This window comes from Perognathus longimembris, chromosome 8, assembly GCF_023159225.1.
Source record: "Perognathus longimembris pacificus isolate PPM17 chromosome 8, ASM2315922v1, whole genome shotgun sequence".
In the NCBI taxonomy this organism is placed as follows: Eukaryota; Metazoa; Chordata; class Mammalia; order Rodentia; family Heteromyidae; genus Perognathus; species Perognathus longimembris.
This window is the reverse complement of record NC_063168.1, coordinates 25,750,545-25,774,581: the sequence shown is the minus strand read 5'-3', so window position 1 is coordinate 25,774,581 and position 24,037 is coordinate 25,750,545. Positions and strand designations below refer to the sequence as shown.

The 24,037-nt window shown below is 35.1% G+C and overlaps 1 protein-coding gene across 9 annotated transcripts in view; it reads right to left on the bottom strand.

Annotated features, from left to right (window-relative positions):
* The window catches only part of Znf638 (zinc finger protein 638), a 71,418-nt gene that overhangs the window by 38,004 nt on the left and 9,377 nt on the right, over window positions 1-24,037 (bottom strand). For 5 of the 9 annotated variants that reach the window (XM_048352703.1, XM_048352705.1, XM_048352704.1 and 2 more), the window contains exons 1-7: window positions 20,635-23,917; window positions 15,109-15,170; window positions 11,384-11,422; window positions 10,577-10,905; window positions 8,900-9,171; window positions 7,408-7,554; window positions 6,534-6,656 (exon numbers count right to left, since the gene is read on the bottom strand). In XM_048352703.1, coding sequence (XP_048208660.1) covers window positions 6,534-6,656; window positions 7,408-7,554; window positions 8,900-9,171; window positions 10,577-10,905; window positions 11,384-11,422; window positions 15,109-15,170; window positions 20,635-21,948 — 2,286 coding nt within the window. In that variant the 5' untranslated portion in view covers window positions 21,949-23,917. Of the gene's footprint in view, window positions 1-6,533; window positions 6,657-7,407; window positions 7,555-8,899; window positions 9,172-10,576; window positions 10,906-11,383; window positions 11,423-15,108; window positions 15,171-20,634; window positions 23,918-24,037 lie in introns of those variants that run through there. The other 4 variants (XM_048352701.1, XM_048352700.1, XM_048352702.1 and 1 more) reach the window with 3 other exon arrangements.

Sequence of the window (24,037 nt, the reverse complement as noted above, 5' to 3'; positions counted from 1 at the left end):
ATGTATCATGTACCACATGCATGTTGGGCAAGGGATGATTCATGTCCTAAGCAAGATGAAACGGGATAGCTGGAATTTCATACTACTCAGAATAGCATCCAATTAAAATTTATTAATTACTTACTTCTACAATTTTCCATTTAACATTTTTGTACCACATGGGTATATACTCAATATTTTACAGATGCTATTCCATCTGGAATGTTGTCAACTTAAGACACAGCTTGATCCTTTCATGTGTTTGCGCAAATAACATCTTTTCAATGAAAACTCCCTAACTAACTTACTGGGAGTTTCAGAGGATCTTATTCCCCAAAAGAAAGAATATTTATATTCCTCTTTCCTGACATTCTTTGCCACAGCATTTTTGTGTGTCTGTGAGTATGTTATGTGCACACACACATATTTATAGATATAAGCACACATTTAGGACATGCCCTAACTATTGTTTTGTATTTTGTTGACATCAACAGGTGCTAGTGGTTCACACCTGTAATTCTAGATACTCAGGATGCTAATATCTGAGGATCACAGTTTGAAACCTGGGCAAAAAGTCCAGCAAGTCTTATCTCCAATTAAGCACTTAAAAAGTGGAAATGGTACTGTAACTCAAGTGGTAGAGTGCTAGCATTGTGCACAAAGAGGTTCATGGAAAGCACCCAGACTGTAAGTTCAAGCACCATAGCACTGTTAATCTACAAAAAAAAGGGGAGGGGGGGTCTTACTAAATTTTTGTGGGCTAGTTTTTGACCCTTGTAATCCCCGTCTCCAATTCTGCAATGGCGAATTACAGGCTTGTATCACCATGCCAAACTCATTTCAATTTTTTATTTTTTTCTAACAGGATTTCACTGTAGAGCTCATGCTGGCCTTGAGACTATGAAGTCCGGGTTAGCCAAGAATTGTCAATATTTCTACCTTAATTTCCTGAGTGATGCCATTACAAATATATGACTCCACATCTAGCTCATCTGACTTTTAGAAGATAGATTTTAGACCAAGACTCTCTTTATAGTTAACATTTCATAATTTATGCTGTTATAAACATGATTACTTAGATTACTGTAAGATGGTTTTGCTGTACATTACCATATATTTTATATAATTAATTCTCTACTTCTTAAGTTCTTTTATTTTATACTAGTGTTTTGGAAAAAGATATGTAAGTGAAATACATTCTGAGCCCCTATGTATCTGAAAACATAATACTACTACATATTAGTGTTTCATTTGAAATGGCTATTACAAGTCATGATATTTTCCTCATGCAACCAATGCATGAGGAATTATCTTGCTAGATCACTACAGAATAACCCTCCATAACTGTAAAATATAACATCAACACCAGCATGACTATTCTAGAATTCCAGTTATGTTAAGCGAGGTCTTCACCATGGCTCTTATTTTCCATTAGTTTCAGCTCCTTTACTTTCTCTAAAAGACCGAGAATAATAGTAGGCCTACAACACCTGTCTTTTTCATCACTGCATCTTCTACAGTTATCAAATATGCCAGACACAATATAGATGTTAGAAATTATTTTTTTTATTTTCTCATATTATTTCTAACTTCATCTTATTGGTTTTCTCTTTAACTCATTAGATTTCCTGTAATACTCAAATGCTTACTTCCTCTAAACATTCTTCATTTCCATGCAATCTTCTATCTAAGTTGACTAGTTTTAGATATAATATCCATATCTTCTTGAAAACATTACATATGTTTATTAGAAAATCTACTTTCCTCTAGATCAATGATTCCTACCCCTTTAAAGAAATTTTAGTATGAGCCAGTAGCTATTTCTTGAGGAAAGAGAAAAAAATGTTTTTCAAACTATTGGCATTGGTGGAGAAAACTTTACTTTAAAAAAAAAAAAGTTAAGCTGAGAGCTAGTGGTTCATACTTGTAATCCTAGCTACTTAGGAGGAGATCTGAAGATAGTGGTTCAAAGCCAGGACAGGCGGCACAATGGGTGAGACTCTTACCTTCAACTAACCACCAAAAAGCAGGAGGTTGTCATGGCTCAAGTGGCAGAGAACTAGCCTTGAGCAAAAAAAGCTGAAGAACAGTGTCCAAAGAATTTAAGCCACAGTATCAGTGTGCAAGTGCAAACACACAGATCAGTGAGGAATTACTGTTAAGTATGATGGTCTATTCTGGCTTGTTATAATTTTGTTTCCATTAGAATTACACAAATCCATATTAACACAGGTTTGGGATTTTTTTGTTCTGCCTCTTCTGTAACATTATTGTTGTAAAAAGCAGTAACACTGAGATGTTAGGTTAATCATATGAGGGGCGGATAAGTGTCCCTTTGTTTCTATTATCTATAATCTATTTCTAACCTGTTTCTATTATCTACGCTAAAAGTCTAGACCACAAATCTACAGCAGTGTCCTGTTTGCTTATTTGGGCTTTCAGGTTATTTTTTGTTTGCTCTGGCAGGGAAGCTTCATATCTTCCACTTACTGTGTTAACAGGTCAAAAAGACATACTTCCAATATGAAGAAGGTACAATCAGAGTTTTATTGGAAACTCCTTTCCAGCAAATCCCTAGGTATGCTGCTCTATCACAACAGAGGATTTATCACAACAGAGGAGTCACGAGTTAGCTGCTTAAGTCTCCTTCAATTCAACATCATCCAAACCATATGAAGTTGAAGAACATCAATGTTTCTCACAGGAAGATGGTATATTTTCTACCTTCTAATACTGATATTTTCCCCTATTCACTTCTATGAAAATATTACAGTAAATACAGTTGAGCTCTTGGATTTATGTCATCACACTGCCATACGTACCAAAAAGTCACCCAAGAGGACGTTTATCTGTTTGAACCATTTTATTTCCCAAAATGTATCTTTACTTATTTTCTTAAACTTTTAAGAATTAAACACAAGCAGACTCCTAACTCTCCAAATTTAATGATTACCTAACTACTAGTCTCCCCAGCTATCTAAATTTAAAGATCAGCTAGATCTTGCTTGACACTGTTTGATACAATCTATCTTTTCTATCTTATTTTCAAGGTTACTAATCTACTAGAAATGATTACTGCTAACACAATAGGAAGTTGAGTTATCTAAATGAGTTTTCTAATAAACTGAAATGTTCTTATTTTCTCTCTCCTTCAATCAAAGTGCTGATTGTGGTAAAACATTTGCTGACCTAATTCATCCAATTTTAGATGAATCACTCTAATTAATCTATATTATTATGTTCAAACCCTTTAGTAACATTTACCTGTTGATAGGATAAAGTTTAAACTCTTAAATTATGCATTCAATTCTTGCTTCTCCTTAACCTCCTCTGCAACTAGCTGGCCATGTACGGTAGCTCTGGCAAATTAAATAGGCCAATATTTTGGGGGAACTCATTGTTCCAAATCCATTTTCCTCCTGATTTTTATTCCTTCCTTTCTGCTGGGAAGATAGAAATGATGCCAGAAGATATAGCAACAATTTTACAATTCAAGATGAAAGCTACATGCTAAAGGTAGTAGAGCAAAAAGATAGGGTTAGATTCCTGACGATATTATGGAGCCACCTACAGATTTCTTGTTATGAGATAAATCTACATCTTAATTAATAAATTTCTGATGAAGCTTCTCTAAGTTGGAAAGAAAAATAAATGATAAAACTGATATGTAACCACAGGTACACTACATACTTCATTATCAAAAGTAGGATGACAGGAATAAACATATGGCATATATGTTGCAGGAAAAAACTAGTATGATGAGTTATCCCAGCAGTAAATACTTAGAAAACATGTGAGAAAAAGTAAAGAGATTCTTTCTGTCATAGTTATATAAATATTATATGCATATTAAACAAGTTTAACCTTACCCAAATGTATAAGAACTTTATGGTGGAAAAAAACTTATTAAAAAACATGCAACGTAAATGAATAAACAGATAGACCATGTTTCTAAACTGGAAGTGTTATGTTTTCAGAGAACCTAAACTAGTGTTAAAACTAATATGCATGAGTAAATATTCAAAATCAATCAAAACAAGGATTAGGACTATGGCTTGAGTCAAGGCTTGTCTAGCAAGTTAGATACACTAAGTTCAGTCCTTAATACAAAAAAAAAGGATGAAAATGAATTTAGTGTAAAAATAATTGAGCTGATTTAATTGAATAATAATCTCAAACATCTATGTACATAGGGAAATTCATATACAAGGAAAGATGGGTTGGGTACAAATAGTATGACTAACTTGTTACCTATTTTGGAAATAATATTGAGCCCAATCACACCTGATACCCTAAGTAATAAAATTTAAAAACTATAGAAGCCTATTGTTTTGGCATGCTGTAGAAAATGTCTTCTAAAGCTTTTAATAACAAAAGTGAAAAAAAGTCATAGGAATATAGAAATAAATACTATTACTATGCAGAAATTTAAAACATGTATTTATATATATACACAAGCAACATAGAAGGAAATACTTTTTATATAGAATACAAAGTTATTATTTATCAAAATGAACACCTCTGAAGTTAATTCTTTTTTCTTTCTTAACAGTACTAGATTGGAACTCAGGGCCTTGCATTTGCTATGCAAGCACTACCACTGAGCAACACTTATATCTCTTTTTGAGACAGGGTCTCACTTCTACCTAAAATGTGCCTGTACCTTGACTCTCTGTAGTTGGGATGATACATTTATACCACCATACCCAGCTTTCCACTGAAATGGAGATCTACCTGCCAGGGCTGGTCTGAAACTTTGATCCACCCAATCTCAGCTTCCCTAAAGGCTGAGATAGCAGGCATGCACTACCTCACCCAGCTACAAGTGAGAAGGGGTTTAGAGCTATCTTGGGCTGGCCTGAAACCTAATCCTTCCAATATTAATTTCTAAAATAGTTAGGATATAAATGTGACCTCTTGTAGCCAATGATTTTTTTTCATTATGATAAAATCCATTGGAGGATGGGCAGACAAATGAAGAGAGGGAAGGTGGGTGAATACAGTCATTATATTCAATGTATATATGTGAAAAAAGAACCACTTCAGGGTATGGGTAAAGCTGGGAAAGATGGGTAAGAGCGATGGAACAGGTGACACTGACAAAGATACACTGTCCTTTGAAATCCTTTTGTACAACTACTTAATAATAACAAAAGGAAAAGAAAAAACTCGGTGGAAACTGGTCATGATGGTGCATATTTATAATTTTAGCACTCAGGAGACTCAAGCCAGTTTGAGGCCAGCCTGCGCTACACATAGTGTAACCCTGTTTCAGAATAAAACAGAAATAAAAAATGGGAAAAAATAAGAGACCACTTGCTAAAACATTAAATAAGATATATACAATTAATACAAAAGATGGTCAAGTTCACTAATAATCAGAAAAGTGCTAGTTAAAACTAGATATCCTTTTTCACAATTTCAAAACTGAGGAAATTAACATGTTAGATGATAGTATAGAAATAAGTCCTGTCATAAATTATAAAGGTGTCAATTATTATTATAGCTACCCAATTGAATATTTTATTGTACAATACATTTCATATGGGTATTCCCTTAAAATGCAGCCATAAATACAAAAAGATGTCCTGTGAAAGTATACAAGGAGATAAAGTTTTGTTTATATTAACATACATAGAAATAATCTAAAAAACACAATAAGGAAGTAGTATAATTTGTAAATCATATAAAATACCATACAGAAGTTAAAAAGAAAAAATGTGCATGTACTGTCAGTTAAACTATCATTAAGAAATCTATGCAAATTAACTTTCTAAAACAAGCAAGAAAACAAATAAAAGAACTTAAGATACACAAACTTATTGGAGATTTTTAAAGGATTTCTATATGTCTTATCAATGGACATCTACACTAAAGCATGGAAAAAAGGTCTAAAAAGACCAAAATCATAAACATCAATATTTTTAAGAAAATAAAAGGCCCCGAAGGACATAGTCTATGATTTTGCTGATCAAAAGTCAGAATCAGCTTAGAAATAAGGTCTGGGGATTGCCTGTGAGCAGAAGAGAGTGCTAAGGACTGGGAAAAAGCAGATGAGGGGCCTCCAGGATGTTGTCAATATTTTATTTTGTGACATAGGCAGTAGTTTCACAGGCATTTTCTAATTTTGTGTTATGTATGTTAAATTATGTTTTCCTGGGGCTGGGGATATGGCCTAGTGGCAAGAGTGCTTGCCTCGTATACATGAGGCCGAGTTCAATTCCCCAGCACCACATATACAGAAAATGGCCAGAAGTGGCGCTGTGGCTCAAGCAGCAGAGGGCTAGCCTTGAGCAAAAGGAGACCAGGGCAGTGCTCAGACCCTGAGTCCAAGCCCCAGGACTGGCAAAAAGAAAAAAATTATGTTTTCCCAGTCTAATGCTTATCATTTAATTCTATGTGTAGTGCTATATATAATTGGGCATATACAAAGAAATTTTTAATTTCAGTTTTAAAAATTGTGTATGATTTGTTGGGCTGTTTATGTACTTTTCTGCACAGTAACACAAAAAAGTTAAAATAACTAAAACATGAATGATCTAAATTAAATTTACCTGTGCTTTTTTCTTCCCCACAACAGATACTTTCACATTTTTTCCTTTTATCAGAAGAGGCACTGTTTCAATGTACTTCATGACTGCAGTAACTGCTTCTTTAAATTTCATTTCCACATAAGCCTAAAATAAAAAACATTTTTAGTCAAAGATCTACTTTTAAAGCCCCTACATACTTGTTGTGTTCCATAAAACTATGCAATTACCTCAGAGATCTGGTCATTCCATTTCTCTTACATTACTAAGGTGTTTCACATACAAAATGGACATTTAACTTTATAGAATTTCTATTCCATTATTGCCAAGATAATAAGAGGAATAGAGCGGTAGCTCACAGAGTAAGAAGAAATTGGAAGGCAAAGCAAAGTGAACAGGAGGAAAGCCAAGATCTGGCTTTGCTCTGATAGATCTATTAAGACTACACTGCTGTTACATTCTTTATCCTTAAATAACAAATTTATGTTCTGCTCAGTCTAGTTATTATTAGTTCTAAAATATTATCACACAAGCTACTAAAATACAACCTACATACAAACAAAAGCCAGTTCATTTATTTTAGTATAATTTTACTGGTGTCAAGTAAGATATGACATTTTTATATATTTTTTGAATACAATCATGCTTGCTCACACATCTATACCTGATTTTATACCGCAGTGGCAAAGAACTGTGATCCTAGGACTGGCGTGTTTATTATATGGCCCTTTACAGAATAAGTATGCTAATAATCGCTTGGGGTTTTGTGATTTTTCTCTTTGTCAAAATAAAGTATGTAGAATGTTTAAGTAAATATCAATAAACAAGCAGCTACAGTTCATAGAATCACAACAGCAACAACTTTGTATGAGTTTTTGTAACAAACTGAATGGCTCACCTCTTTTTTACATGGAACAATTAGGAGGTCATTAATTTTTCCGAATGGCTGAAATGCTTTTCTAATATCTTCTTCAGCACAGCCATCCTCTGGTAGTTCAGATATAAGAAGAACTGGATTGTTACGCAAAGACTGCTCTTTTCGAAGCTAATTTTATAGGGAAAATTAAAAAACAAACCAAATAAGTCACTAAGTGCAATAACAATAATTCCCTATATAGTATCTTCTACTACTAATTTTAGTCCTGAAGGATTTTGTGGCCTATGTTCTAATTAAAAATACTATATAGGCAAATTTCAAAAAATGCATATGTAATATATACATTTGAATAGACTACAATATCAAATTTACCCATGTTAAAAGCGATCTAAGAAAGAAAACCTACTGAAAAAGTTTCAGTGGATACCACCTAAAAGTCCTGCAACAAAATGAAAAGAATTGTATATATATATCACCTTATCAGACTACAAGTCTTGCCTCTTCAAAAATTTCCCTATATTTAGCATTTCATTCCAATGCTCTTTGAACTTTTGTAATTAGATGCTCATTTAAATACAACCTCTTTGAAGTAAGATATAGTAAATTTCAAGTCTTCAAATGTATTTAAACAATTTTTTTCTTGTTTATTGTCGAAGTGATGTAGAGAGAGGTTACAGTTTCATACGTTAGGCATTGGATACATTTCTTGTACTGTTTGTTACCTCCTCCTATTTAAACAATTTTGAGAGCAGTGTACAGCTAAATATTTGAAAATGGTAAAGGATTAGAATATACTAAAAAATAGAGCCATTTAGTAAGCTATCCTGATAGTCATAAAACAAATATATTTTCAATATACTATTCAGTAGTAATTTAAGAAAATATATAGTAATAGCTTAGTACAACAACCAGTAGGATATAGTCAAAATATACCAATAAAACCAGAAAACCAGAAACCAACTAACTACTCCAGACTATTTTAAGACTATGTGACTTCAAACTACCACAGAAAGTATAAAACAATGATCAGTTTTCAGTTAGCAACTCCTTTTACAGCCTGCTAACAAAGACCGCAAACATTCAAGGCTGCTAATTACATTTACTTTCCCAATCAGAACTGCTTGTCAAGCTATACAGAAACATTATCAAACCATCACAAGGGTTTTTTAACTTTTTATTTTTTTTGTTGAGTCAGGCACTTGCTATGTAGCTAGGGCTGGCCTCAAATTTGTAATCCTCTGGAGTGAAAAACTACAGGCCTGACATACCATACCTGGCTACAGTGGGCTTGTTCTTTCCTTCTGATAAATCCATTTGTCAAATTTCTGGCATTTCTAAGCCACAAATTTTTCAATTATTAAACTTTCATTACATTTATCAGGGAACCCAATAATATAGTACACACCAAAATAAGACATAATTGCAATTTTACTGGGTTGTGACAAAATTCAAAAAGTTTTGTTTCCTGTGTCAAAAATAAATGTGTACTTGCACTAATAACTAAATTACTGACCTTACGCTGAAGAGAAAGAGCTTTACTAGAAGTCTGTTTACATTCTGATAAGATGTCATCTTCTAGATTCTTAGATTTACGAACAGAATGTCCTACATTTGAATCATTCTTTGCAGAGCTTACAGATTTAACTGATGGCTTTGTCCCAGTGACACTTTTAGGCTTTTGTGCTGGTGAAGGACCTTTGTCAACTGATTCAAGATGCTTCTGTTTAATAAGTTCTGTCCCATGTCCAGACCGTTGTACTACATCTTCTAATGCCTTTTTTCTCTCTAGAAGAAAGGATGTAAGTACAACTCCAATTAAAAAGAACTATCCCTTGCTTGACATTATGAAAAAGCATTAATATTTATTACACAGAACTATTCTCAAATCCAGTGTGGAACACATATACACACAAAAAAAGTTCTTAAGTCTTTAACCATTCAAAAGGCTAACATCAAGTTTCTTTATTGAATTGAGGTTTTTTTATATCACTAACCTAAATTCTTTGGTTCTAGAATCCTTTTACACTGAGGAAACTAATTTTGTTATATTTACTGTTATTTACTATAGAGTATGTTAAAATAGAATTTAAAATAAGTTTAATAACACACTATGGTTTTTATTAAAAGATAATTCCCCAAACCAAACAAAAACAAAATCAGTGAGATAAGCATCACCACTTAGTATTTTCCCAAACATGACAGAGAGAATATCTACCCAAAGTACTCTAAAAAGTTCTTGATGCCAGACACTGGTGGCTCCTGCCTGTATCCTAACTAATCAGGAGAATAAGAGCTGAGGATCCCAGTTCAAAGCCAGCTCAGGCAAGAGAATTCATGAGACTTTAATGTCCAATAAACTAAGTACCCCGAAAAAGCTGGAAATGGGGCTGTGGCTCAAGGTAGAGTCAAAGACACTCAAGGACAGTGCCCAGGCCCTCAGTTCAAGCCCTGGGGCTGACCAAAAACAAGTTCTGTGGACCTCTAAGGATCTTTGACCCCTGATAAGAATTGCTATATACACTATATACACTTATAACTACTTCTATTTATAATCAATCTTAGAGTATATTAAGTACAGTAAAAGACATGTTCAATGTGCTTCCTAAACAGTAAAAATGATATCTTTCATTATGTAGAGTATATATACCTATCTATATAGATATCCTAGTGGAAAGGTCATTAAATAGATATTAAGATAATTAAGACATACTTATCCTAAATATGAGTACTTTTTTAAAGTTTGAAATGAATTCATGGAAGACTAAAATCAATAATTATGGTAAACTACACACAATAGTTTTATGACCAATACTCTTCCATACTTTTCCCAAAGTTACAAAAATAAACTCTGAGGGCTGGGGAGATAGCCTAGTGGCAAGAGTGCTTGCCTCGGATACACAAGGCCCTAGGTTCGATTCCCCAGCACCACATATACAGAAAAACGGCCAGAAGCGGCGCTGTGGCTCAAGTGGCGGAGTGCTAGCCTTGAGCGGGAAGAAGCCAGGGACAGTGCTCAGGCCCTGAGTCCAAGGCCCAGGACTGGCCAAAAAAATAAATAAATAAACTCTGAGATGTCAGTCAGATTTCATGCAGCAATTTTAAAACTTAATAAAGTTTCGTTCTTAATATCCAAACAATTAGGAACTAAAATTTTTAGTTAAAATAAATAGTTTCATGAACATCAATGTACCTGATGATCTCACTGATCTCCTTGATATCCTTTCAGGACTAACTGATCGATAGCATTTTGGACTACCTCTAAATGGATTTCTAATTCGGCATGGTGAACGTGATCTGGATCTGGATCTGGATCTGGACCTGGATCTGGATCTGGATCTGTATCTAGAAATGAAACGGTGGCATACTCTTGGACTTCGACTTCTTGGTCTGTATGTGTAACGTACTGGGCTTCGAGATCGACGAAACCTATGACTTGAGCTTGATCTTCTAGAATGCCTAGGACTCGGGGAATGAGAACGTCTTCTTGGAGTTTCATTTTCTTTCCTATTGCCCTCATTTCTACAAAACAGAAGGGGAAAAGCAAGACTCAGCAATTTCATGTAAATTTAAATTATACTTGGTAACAGTAGTACCTTCTTAAAAAGAAGCTATTACTAATAATCTGATAAAGGTATTTACACAAAGCAAAAAAAACCTGTTTATTATGATATAATTCAGTCTTGTATTTACTGAACAAATAGATGCTTGGAACCTTTGCTTTACTACTTTACCAAGAGTATCATCGTGCATTATTCTTAGCCTATTTCCCTGTAAAAACTAAAGACCACACCTAGTCTTCAATACATTTGCTATCAAAGATTTTACAATAAAGCACTAAAAAGCTAGAAGTAGGGCTTCTGCTCAAGTGGTAGAGCACTAGCCTTGAGCAAAAAAGCTCAGAGACAGAGCCCACACCCTGAGATCCAATACTAGGACCAGCACCAAAAAGAAAAAGAAAAAAGAAATCCACTAATAACACTATTTTAAACTTGTTTACCTTCTTGATGGGAGAATCTCAGGATTCCAATCAGGGTATCTATTTTGAAAATAAACAATATTAATAAAATTTAAATAGAGTATTGGAGCTCAATCTATACCTGCAATAAATATGCCAGAACTAGCCTAAACTTACACAGCAATTTAATAGTATAATGAAATAATAAACATTTTATTGTAAAAATAATTTTGTGTCTAGCAAATAATCAAGATACTACACTAGAAAACATTAGGAAAAATTATTCTCCAAAGCCTAAAGATTTACTTAACTAGACCAACACACACAAAAAAGTTAGGAGGCACAGAAATGGTACAATATACAAGCTTAGGTGTAGAAAAAAAAGAAGGTAGTTCATTTACATTACAGAACCCAAGCAGACATCATAATTATGGTTTGATATCACGCATCTCACAGAACACATTTGAAGGGTGTTTCTTATTATGTCAAGTGAACCATGGAGAAATACATCTAAGAGGAATCAGGACAGAACTGATAGTTTTAAAAATAATTATTTGGTAACTTCCAGGAAGATATTAAAGCTTCTATTCTTATGGCATGTTTAGAAGCAAGGCATTTGTAATCGAACAAAACCAGGTTTGTGGATATTGTAGTTTAATAGCCTTGTACCTTAAAGTCAGTTATTTAGTAGGTGTAGGCCTTAGGTCTCTCACATTAGAAATATAGTTAGTTATGAATACTAAGAGTGTTAGTAAGTTTCTGGAGCTCTCCAGGCAGACCTCACAGGACCTGGAGGACTGTATTCAAAAGTTGAAAAACTGGGTATGGCAATTCCTTCCTACAATCCCAGCATTCAAAAGTTACAATCAGAAGGATACCAAATTGAAGGCCAGCCTGGACTGTTTACTGTATCTAAAAAAAATTTTTTTAATGTTGGTTATGTTTTACACCTGTACCTGGTTGTCTACAGAAAATCTCATCTAAGTATACCAGAGTGTAACATTATACAACATACTACCTAATTAGTGAAAAACTTAAATCTTAGAAGCATGATACTCTACATGCAGGTAAAATATAACATAATGGTTAAGAGAAAAGTAATTGACATTGTCTGTGTCCCAATGTGATACAATAAAATTAAACATCACCTCTGAAGTATTTGTAACAATAACAAATTTTAGGGCTGGAAGTGTAGCTCAAGTGTTGCCTGCCTGGCAAGTATAGGGGCCTGAGTTCAAACTCCACAACCACTGGGGAAAAATATAAGTACATGGAAGATTGGCTTTAAAATAAATAAATCAGATAGAGGAAACAAATAGTAAAGTACAGAATGTAAAACATCCTAGAAGACAACTTTTCAGAATTTAACAAAAAGAGTTAATAATGCTGATTCTGGGATGTTGAGCTTTTCAAGGCCTACCAAGGCTGAAGCTCATCTTCTGATGTCCTGAGTGCCCCAACACAAGGACTCAATTATTTTTCATTATGGTTTTTCACTACTTATTATCTATGACTTGGGCACCCCACTCCGAATGCCCTATTCTTACAATGCCGCTATTAACTCTGATTGCTATTAACTTTTGGCAAATACCTTTTCAAACTTAGAGGTTCCCTGGTTCTCTTGAGGGATTACTATTTCTTCTATATATGGTCAGCTCCAGTTACTTAATATTGTGAAAAATGAAATATATTTTTGGAAAAGAAAGAGCTCTGTTCAAAAAACCAAATCTTGAGATTATTTTGTCACTAGAGAATATGGAATGCTAGAATTACACTAAGACGTTCCTGAACCTTGCAGGTGACCTGAATTCCCAGAACCACTTGAGGCCCTTGAGAAAATTCTAAAACATGAATAAAAAATCTTAAAATACAATGATAACCAAGTGCCAGTGGCTCACAGATATGATCCTAGCTACTCAAGAGGCTAAAACATGAAGATTGCAGTTTGAAGCCAGCCAGAAAACAAAAGAGACTCTCATTTTCAATTAAGCACCAAGATGCCAAAGTGGAAGAGTGGCTCAAGTGTAGAGCACTAGTCTTGAGCAAAAAGACCAGGTGAGTATGAGACTCTGAGTTCAAGCCCCAGTACTGGCACAAAACCATCAAAACCAATAAGTACTGGCAGCTGCCCCAATGTTTACCTGTAAAGCATCTATCCTGAGAAAGCATCTATCTAAGGAACAAAGACTAATTCCCACTTTTCATCTATATGATCTGTATGACTCAAGTGGAGCTTATTGCATTCAGTAATCAGAAAAGGCATGATACCAACAAAAGTGGCATACCTTATTCCTATAATAACTAAGGGATGAACAATCAACTCAAAGTGGACCAAAAGAGTGGGATGAAAGACTTCTGTATAAGTTATACAGGAAAGAATTTCTTTTTAAAAGATATCTGGAAATACTAGCTTTACAGATTAAGTCCACAACTACAGGAAACTATTCTGTGAATGTACCAGAGTTTATCTTTATGGTACTTGTGCTGAATAGCAATCCAAAAAAAAAAAAATCACTGACATACAATCTTGAGAATCAAATTCAGCTGTTCTTGAAACTAGACCCAGCCTCCCGAAACTCTCTAGTTAAATGAGTTAGCAAATTTCCTTATTTTTAAAAACTATACTGGGGCTGGGAATGTGGCCTAGTGATACGAGTGCTTGCCTAGCATACATGAAGCCCTGGGTTCGGTTCCTCAGCACCACATATACAGAAAAAGCTAGAAGTGGTGCTGTGGCTCAAGTGGTAAGAGTGCTAACCTTAAGCAAAAAGAAGCCAGGGACTGTGCTCAGGCCCTAAGTTCAAGCCCCAGGACTGGCAAACAACAACAAAAAACTATACTGAAGCCAAGTGCTAGTGGCTCACACATGCAATCTTAGCAACTCAGGAGGCAGAAATCTAAGGATAGTTGTTTCAAAGCTAGCCTGGGCTGAAAATTTCATGAGACTCCTATCACCAATTAAACCTCAACAAGTCGAAAGTGAAGCTGTGGCTCAAGTGGTAGAGCTCTAGTCTTGGGCAAAACCCCTCAGGGACAGTGTCCAGGTCCACCAGCCCCAGAACTGGCAAAACAAACTAAAACAAAGAATAGATGAATTAATATCCATCCTTATTCAAAATATACTATGACAACAAGTTCTGAATCAGAAAACAGCTTTATATTAAAAAGTAAATATCAGGAGGCTGGGGATATGGCCTAGTGGCAAGAGTGCTTGCCTCGTATACATGAGGCCCTGGGTTCAATTCCCCACCACCACATATACAAAAAACGGCCAGAAGCGGCACTGTGGCTCAAGTGGCAGAGTGCTGGCCTTGAGCAAAAAGAAGCCAGGGACAGTGCTCAGGCCCTGAGTCCAAGCCTCAGGACTGGCCAAAAAAAAGGTAAATATCAGTCTATAGTTTGAGTCAGGTTTTAGTCATTCAATCTTTGAGAAACAGGTAAGAAAATAGAAGGGAATGATGCTATCTACCTTGATATCTCAAACACATAAATGACTCTGGAAAAGGCAATCTGCTTAAAAAAAAAAAAAAGTGATATTAAAACAAAAAAAACCTACCTTCCAGGAACTGAGTTAGGAAGAAGTCAGGAAAGGATCATTCTGAATTCTTTCCTTTTGGAAAAGTATTTAATATGCTTCTGCAAGATTAGTATTTCAAATGGGTAACAGCTTTTAAAATATTTTTACAAAGTATCACAATAAAACATCTTAAGTTACATATGAACATAACTACTTTATAAATAGGTCATTTATTTTAAAAAGTTCTTACTGTTGACGTAACTGTCGACAGCTCTCAATATGGGTAGATGTATTTTGATGCTGAATCCAATCCTATTGTAAAAGGAGAAAATGTTGAGAATCTACTTCACAATTCTTCAAGCATTTGAATACATAGAAAATATTTCTCATGTTGACTAATGAATTGGATTGTCAAATGACAAAAGATCTTCTTAATTTAACAAAATTATAAACAGTATTTTACTACTCAATAAAAAGTACACAACAAAAATTAAAGGCATCACTGATCCCTTTTAAAATGTTAGTATACAAATGTGCTTAAGAAAAATTACATGGACACTTACTTTGAAATTAATACAAATTTAAATTTGGAGAAAATGAAAGCATAGGTTAGAAAATAACTTACCTCAAGTATAAAAACATTCCAGAGAACACCAAAAACTCTATAAAGTAGTATTTATGGCACAGTACCTTCAAAATATAGCATCTTAATGTGTTATACCTTTAAAATTTAAACTAGCAATAGCAGTAAAAAAAAAAAAGTCACAAGCCAACAGAATTCCAAATAATATACTTGCTATATTGGGAAAAAATATTAAAAATATGTGAAAAATTGCTATTGATCAATCCTAATTTATTTTTAAGATTCAAAGGAAAGCAACATTGATTTCAAAGACATAATACCCCTTACAGATGGAGATCTACAATTTTTGAAATGCTTTCTTACACATTACTTCATTTACAAATAAATCTGCCCTACATTATAATGTGTAATCATAAATAATTCCTAGAAGAAATAGTTCACTAAGAGGAGAAAAGGCCCATACAGTGTTGAAAGATACATCCTCCAAAGTGAAATAATTAAAAACAACATGTTAATCACTTAAATGTTTTATTATTCTTCCAGCATTTGGAAAGGCAAAATATTTACTAAACAGCTGTATACTTTAAAAGCTTCCCTAAAGTGAAATTTTGTTTCTGCTTCAAAAACATTTTAGTTTAAGTCACTGCTAAAGACAAACTGTAAATTTCCCCAGTTAAACTACAGTTGACACTAACTTTGGATTCTGCCTTGGCAGGAACTGTCTGAACAGCATGACTGCAACACTTAACAAGTTAGGACAAACTGAACCATTATGTCTCATGAATTGTGAATGAGCTACAGAAAAGAAATGTTTGCATATCATCCTCTCAGTGATACAAATAGAAAGCTGGAAGAGATTAGCAATCAGTCTTCAGAGGTACTAAACCCATGTCTTTCATATAAGCTGGATGTTGTTTATATCAAACAGACACACTAGCAGGCAGGGAGTTGGGCATGATTTATTTGGGCTTTATAAAGTGTTTTATTTGAATAAGTTGCCAACATTGAGAAATCCAGAGATTTTTACCCTCATATCCAATTTTTCTTAAAAATATAAAGATATCATAATATTGTGCATGCATTCATATAGCAACTATCAACTGAAGGTGAGTGATAGCTGTCCTATTTAAGACATACACTTCAATCCAACACATTTACACACAATACTCTTTCAACAGCCTTACTTGACTAATACTACTCACTTGCTTCGAGGTCATTAAATATACCCATGCCACCCCAATTTTTGATCTTTTCATTAACAATAACCAGATTAATCATTCAAAAGCAGCACTGCCTCTCCAGGAAAAAAAGTCATACAAACCTACTAAGCAGAAGATGCTGCAAAGAGTGTAAATTTTTGTGTAGGCTTGGATTCAAACTGTGAAAATACCTATCATCAAAACTTATCCTCCTATCCTCCACCTTATACCTCAAAAAATATCGACCAGTACTTTCTCAAACCCAATAAAATGTAAAATATTTTGGAAAAACAAACAGGAAGAATGCCTCTAAAACTTGAACCCCAAGTTAGAAAGGAAATTCATTTTGTACTTGGTTTTACACTCTTATGCACTCTCAAAATATATGTTCAATGCTATAATTGAAAGACTCAAAGGTAGGAAGCAAAGACATTGTCAGATATACTTGGTAGGAAAAAAACCCTTAAAATTGTAATTCACATTTACTGGCTACATATTTGAGGAGAGCACTTCACCACTAGGCCATATTCCCAGCCCCTGCTGGCTACATATTTAAATTATATATATGCACACTCATGAGGAAGCAAAATAAGATACAGAAATGAAAGAGGTAGTTTGTACCAATTAAGTCCATGTTCACACACTAACGTTTGGCCATTCAAGTAGTGAATTCATTACTTAGGTTAAGTCCCAATCTGTTGTATCATTACAAGTTATGTTTTAATGGCATTATTTACATAAGCCTAATAATCACATGATTTTTCTCCCTTCTTAAATGTTTATCTCATTAACCCAGGCTTCTACTGTCTAACATTTGAATATCTATTAAAGAAGTACCTAATCAGATGCCCTATCTCATCTGTTTTATTTCTATTCACTTGCACACTTTGGATTTCCCTAAAACATTTTCAATGTCACTTGACATTGAATTAGCTTCTTAGTATCTCCTCTCACCTCAAATCTAAACTCCTTAGGCTAGCCTTCAAAGGTCCTTCAAACTCATTTCTACTATGTTCACCATTGCATCCTATCACAATGTAGTCTTCTTTCAAGACCTCTCTAGGAGCTGGGAATATGGCTCACCTTGTATACATGAAGCCCTGGGTTTGATTCCTTAGCATCCCACATATAGAAAAGGCTGGAAGTGGTGCTGTGGCTCAAGTGGTAGAGTGCTAGCCTTGAGCAAAAAGAAGCCAGAGACATTGCTCAGGTGGAGTTCAAGCCCCAGGACCGGCAAGAAAAAAAACCAAGACCTCTCTAAAAGTTTCTCTCTTCCTTCAGATAGGCATATCTAAAGCCTACTCATTATTCAAGATCCTTCTTCAAACTATTCCATGAAATCCTCTCTCCTAGATCACTCTAATCCAGACAGACTTGGAGCATTTAGTAATGGTCACTCCATTATTCTTATCTAAACAGACTATAAATATTTTAATGCAGAAAGCATATTTATATACTTCTTTGGAGGAAATGAGGTTACTGGGTTTACACTCAAGTACTATCTGAGCCATGCCCTAATCTTTTTTTTTTTTTTTTTTTTAATTTTTCCCAGTCCTGGGGCTTGAACTCTGGGCCTCTTTGCCTAAGGCTAACATGTGACCTACAGCACCACTTCTGGCTTTTTCTGAGATTAACTGGATAGAAGAGTCTCAACTTTGCTGCCTGGGCCAGCTTCTCAGATCTTAGCCTCTAGAGTAGGTATGATTATGTTCAGGTGTGAGCCACCAGCACCTGGCTTGGTTTGGTTATTCTTTCGGATAGGGTCTGGTCTGGGGTCTGAAAAAGCATCAAATCACCATCCTCCTACATCTTCCTTATTCTCCTCCTGTATAGCTTGGATTACAGGCTTCTAAATCACATACTGTTAGATATATAATATACATTAGCAGATAATGCCAGCTTGATAAAAGTCTGAAATGAAGCTAGAAATAAAAGCTTTCCTCTACAGCATATCCAAACAAGTTTTGAAAAAATTACCAGACCACTTGTTTCTAATTTTAAAAAGTTCCTTGAGTGAATGGAGACTGTATAAAACTGCTTAGAAACATCTAAATTTTATATAGCTCCTTACTTCTGCCTTAGCCCTCAATGTAGAATCCAGATACAAAATTGGCATCAATAAATATACACTGAGAAAATGTATCTTCTCTATACAAAACAAAATTAAAACTTCAAGTTTTTAAAAGATATATTTTCTTCAGTACAACTAAGTTCAAAATAATAAAGTGGAAATACCGTAGTATGCCCCATCCACATTATGATAGAGAGCCCAATATTCCATATTTAGTCTAGGGCTTAGATGTTGTTCGAGGTGTACCTTATTTCTTTTTGGTGGGATAAGGCAACTATTATTTTACTAGATTTCAGCCAATTTGTTTCTTTTGCATCTTTTTGCCCGTCCTGCGGCTTGAACTCCGGCCCTGAGTACTGTCCCTGGCTTCTTGGGTTTTTTTTTTTTTCTCAAGGCTAGTACTCTACCACTTGAGCCACAGCTCCACTTCCAGCCTTTTCTGTTTATGTGGTGCTGAGAAATTAAACCCAGGGCTTCGTGTATGTTAGGCAAGCACTCTACCACTAGGCCACATTCCCAACACCAATTTGTTAAAATTAGTAAAATGTTCCTCTGTAATTCTCACCCCAGGTGAGGAACTAGGGATTGAACCTAGGGGGTCTGACATGTTCTAAGCATGCACTCTCTCTCACTGAACTATACTCCCTGTCCAGAATGCTGTTCTTATGCTGGAGTTAACTTTAATACACGAGCAACAAATTCAGGTATCACATTCTTGTTGACTCAAACCTGATAAGCAGATAAAAGAAAAGGGAATAAAAGGGCAGCACTGGAAGGGGAGAAAAGTAACAAGAGAATAAATAAATGCATACAATTTTTTTTTTAAACCGGTCCTGGGGCTTGAACTCTGTGCCTGGCTGGGTGCTGTCCCTGGCTGGGTGCTGTCCCTGAGCCTCTCTTTGCTTAAGGCAATTCTCTACCATTTGAGCCACAGTACCACTTCGGCTTTTTCTGAATAGCTTATTGGAGACAAGTGTCTCCTGGACTTTTCTGTCCAGGCCGGCTTCTTCAAAAACCAAGATCTCAGCCTCCTGAGTAGCCCTATAGCCACCAGCTGCCTATAGATCTTTTAAGCCTCTTCTAAATACATGCCAACTCAAGGAATCAAAGTTTTTACATTCCTTCCTCATCATTTACCACCTAATCTACAAATGACAAGCAGAAAAAACAGTAGTTTTCAAACATATAAATAAGATTCATTTGAAAATACTTGCTCACATCAATGATTACTGTCAAAGATATATATTCTACATTATATCTACTTTTCAGCAGCTCTGCAAAATATTTCCTTCTAACTAACCCAGAAAAGTACTATAAAGCTTATCGTTAAGATATTCTTCTCCATGTTTCATTTTATCTTATTTCCTGAGCTCACAGCATTTTCATAATTAGTGCATCATGATTCATTTTGCTATGAAATTATTTTATGAAGCTCTTCCTTGAGAAACACCACAAAATAAAAATCACTGGCCCATACAAAATCAGAAAAGTTAGAACATTAAATATCTTTAACTCCAAACAGGTATATGCAAGATTGTAATACACTTTCTTAAAATATGCACTACAAATTGACTGTAACAAGTCTTCATATTTGCATGCAAACAGATCTTAAACATACCTTATGTAATACTGTGTTATGAATACAAAGTTTATATTATATGAATGTTATGTTGCATAAGTAGAATAACCCAAAGTTCAAAATAAATGGACAAACATGTGATATGCCCAATAACACAAGTTAAAAATCTTAATACTTAATTTGGTAATAAGGTCATAGCTTTTTAAGATTTCAATTAAACACCAAGATTTGCAATGAAAACAATTTGTCATTTCCTTAATGTCTCTTTAACACCAGCATACATATTAGAATTTAGAGAAAACGTGGGCGCTGAGCAGCATACAGTGATCTTTAAAAACACTCACCTTTAAATGACTACATTCTACGTTACACAGAGAACACAAATGTGGAAATATTCTTGGAGATGCTGCATAATAATCATTCATCATTGAAGGAGTTGGAAGTCTCTTCATCTTCTGAGTGTCAGCATGTGAAAACTTTGGTAGCCATGATGCTTTAACAATCCCAAAGGGAGACCGAATAGGAATGTCAGTCTCAGATTGGTAATTCTTTTTACTTCCTCTTGATCCAACGTGTACAGTAGCTGAATTAATCACAGGTTTATGTGGGATCCGTTCTTGCTGGTTTACAGCTGAAATTATTTCAGATGAAAAAGGTTGCTGATTCATAGATGGAGGAATCAGAGACTGACTCATTGTCTGGCTAACTGTTTGGCTAATGGGTTGGCTGATGGATTTTACAGGTTCAAGGACTGACTGTCCTGAAATATGTAAGCCTGACATCTTGGTTCCACTCTCAACTGGGAAAAATGACTGATTATTGGAGGACTCATTGGGGAAGTCCATCTGGTGAAATACATCTTCAACAGGAAACATAGAATTACATAGAACATTAGGAGTAGGAACAGATGCAGAAATTCTCTGCTGTGACCGAAATTCATTCTTGACCTCATCAGTTGGAATTTCAGGATCATAAATACGTACTTCAAGTGGATCTTCTGTGTAGCCATATTTACTTGCATGCCCATAATCAATCACATTACTTGAAACTGTCTCACTACCAAGCATTTCTTTATTTCTGCTGTGAGAAGGTAAATTAGGTAATCGGCGCCCCATTTTTCGCATTCTTATATCCCTTAAAATTAATGGCATATTTTCAGGAGTTAGTTGTTCATCAGGATAGCGACTAAGTTCTTCTAGATCTTCATTAGATAATCCAAAACTTGCTAAGATACTTGAGGCACTCTCTTTTGTATAACGGCTCTGTACTTTAGGACTTTGCTCTGTAACCTGTGTTATAGAAGTCTGCTTCACTCCCACTGATGGAGATATGTGAGGCTCATCATCCCACCGGGTACCATGAGGCTTTCCCTTCTTTTGTTGTGCTTCATGAAAATCCAATTTTTCTTTGGTCAATCTTGGATCAGTTCGGTGTTGAGTTACCTGAACACTCATTCTCTGTGGTCCCATGTTCTGATAAGATTCATGGCCAGCAAATCTGTGTGGAATTCCACGGGCTCTCCCTGCTGGGTAAAATCTTGGAAGACCCATAGATCCAGGTCTCATAAATGGTCCTGGAGGCCTCATCCCAGAAGGGTTAGGTGCTCGTGGCCTTTGAAGTGGAAAGTTTCCTCGAGGATTAAACCTGGGTCTGGACATGGCTACTTTCAAGAATGCCTGATTTAATAAAGTATAAGGTGGTGCTGAACCATGTGAGGCAACGGCATTCAGCTGCTGAAGCGCCAACTGAGTCTTAATCTGAGCAAAGTGCAAAGGAGATGGGCCCAACAGAAGTGGGTTTGCAATGCCCAGGTTCAAGGAATTCACAAGTGGTGCGAAATTTTCCAAGAATAACACAAAGCTGAAAGTTAAAACACAAATATTAGATCATTTTAATTCAAACTACTTCATGAAGTGGGTTCTACAGCCAGTGTAAAACATTTTGAAATCAAGCCATGAAATCATTCTGTATTGAATATACTTTTAGAGTATGGGCTTACAAGGATTTTAAATTTTCCCTAAAATTTTCTCTTCTTTTAATTCCCGAATTCAGAACACAAACCCCCAAACCTCAAGCCAGAGAGTTCAAGTGTATTGTGTTGCACTGGGTGCTGTCCTAGGTGCTGAGTTGTGATTACAAGTCCTTTTAAATAATCTTGAAACACAGTGAGGCTTTATGTCACGCTTTAATACTGGAAAAAAAAAGATGAAGGTATTAAAATACTTAGATATGCACACACAACTGATATGTAATCAGACACGCAAGTAACTGAAAGAACTGTAACTTGAAAGTTTTATAATACTCATTTGGTAAGATTCTTCCTGGAATCTGCCTTTGTTACTTATATTATTTTATACGGGAGTTAATATATACTTACATTACTACTATTAAAACAGTTGTGTTTTTTTTTTAAGGTAAAATTTGCTGCCAATAACTTGATCAGAGTCTGACAAATCAAATGCAACAACTTGGAAGTGGTAGTAATCGACAACAATATATCTAACAAAATGAAATACCCTTCTTAAATTGGCTCCACAGTGAAAGTATAGATAAAATATATTGATAACTATTATTTTTAGAGCACTAATCACATGTCAGTTACTGTTCTAAACATAACACTAACACAGAGAAATTAACACAAAGATAGGATTTCCACTAGAGGTTGTTTGGCTCTTAACATGCTAATAGATGCTAGCAAGGGTGTGTTACAGTTTCTAGACAGAATGCCAAGTGCTGCATAAAGCCAGTCCAAGAAAATTCTACAAGTAGTACTTAACCACCATTCAGGACCAAGGTCAGCAACCACAGACCAGCCTTTTTTCATTTAAGAAACGCACACATTATGCATATGGATCCACCATTTTGTCAATTCATCAAGTCCCTATTTTTATGCCTAATGGGCAATATAAGGTCTTGAAACACCTATGTCTGCTAGTTGAAATACTGTGGATCGTATCTACTGATCACCTATCTCTCACTGGTTCAATCAACAATTTCACACACACACATACATACACATACACATATGCTTTCCTTATACATATTAATGAAATGTTAGGAAATGAGCTTTATCTAAGTAATATTCTCCATTCCAGCCTTTTTCCATGTTGTCAACATAATCTTTATAAAACATTTTTCTCACAACACTACTGTCCCAAAGACAAGAGTATCGTTAGCTTTATTTCTTAGTCAAGCAATAGAGCCAATCTCTATTTTGCTAGTTTCACCCGACACTCCAGCTAGGCTTTTGCCTCTATTCTTCCCTTCACATTCCTCTTTATTTCCGATTTAAAAACAAAAGAAAAAAAAAACTTGAATGCTGATTTTATTCATTATACTAGATCAGTCTCCAGCAAAACTTCCTTGACCACCAAAGCCAAGTGACTTTAGTAGCATGTTTTTTGTGCTCACATAAATGCTCTTTTCAAACAGTTTAGTGTCAACAATGTTAATGTTTACTAATCAATGTTATAAATGAACATTTTATTTGTACAGTCAGTTTGGGTGTCATTGTTCAGTATCACCTCAGCATAGGCTCAAAATATTTTATGTGGACAAAATAGGCAGACTATTTCAAATATAAATAAACCTAAGACTGAGAATAAACTAACATCATGACACTGCCTTATTTATTTTTTTTGCCAGTCCTGGGCCTTGAACTCAGTGCCTGAGCACTGTCCCTGGCTTCTTTCTGCTCAAGGCTAGCACTCTGCCACTTGAGCCACAGCACCACTTCTGGCCATTTTC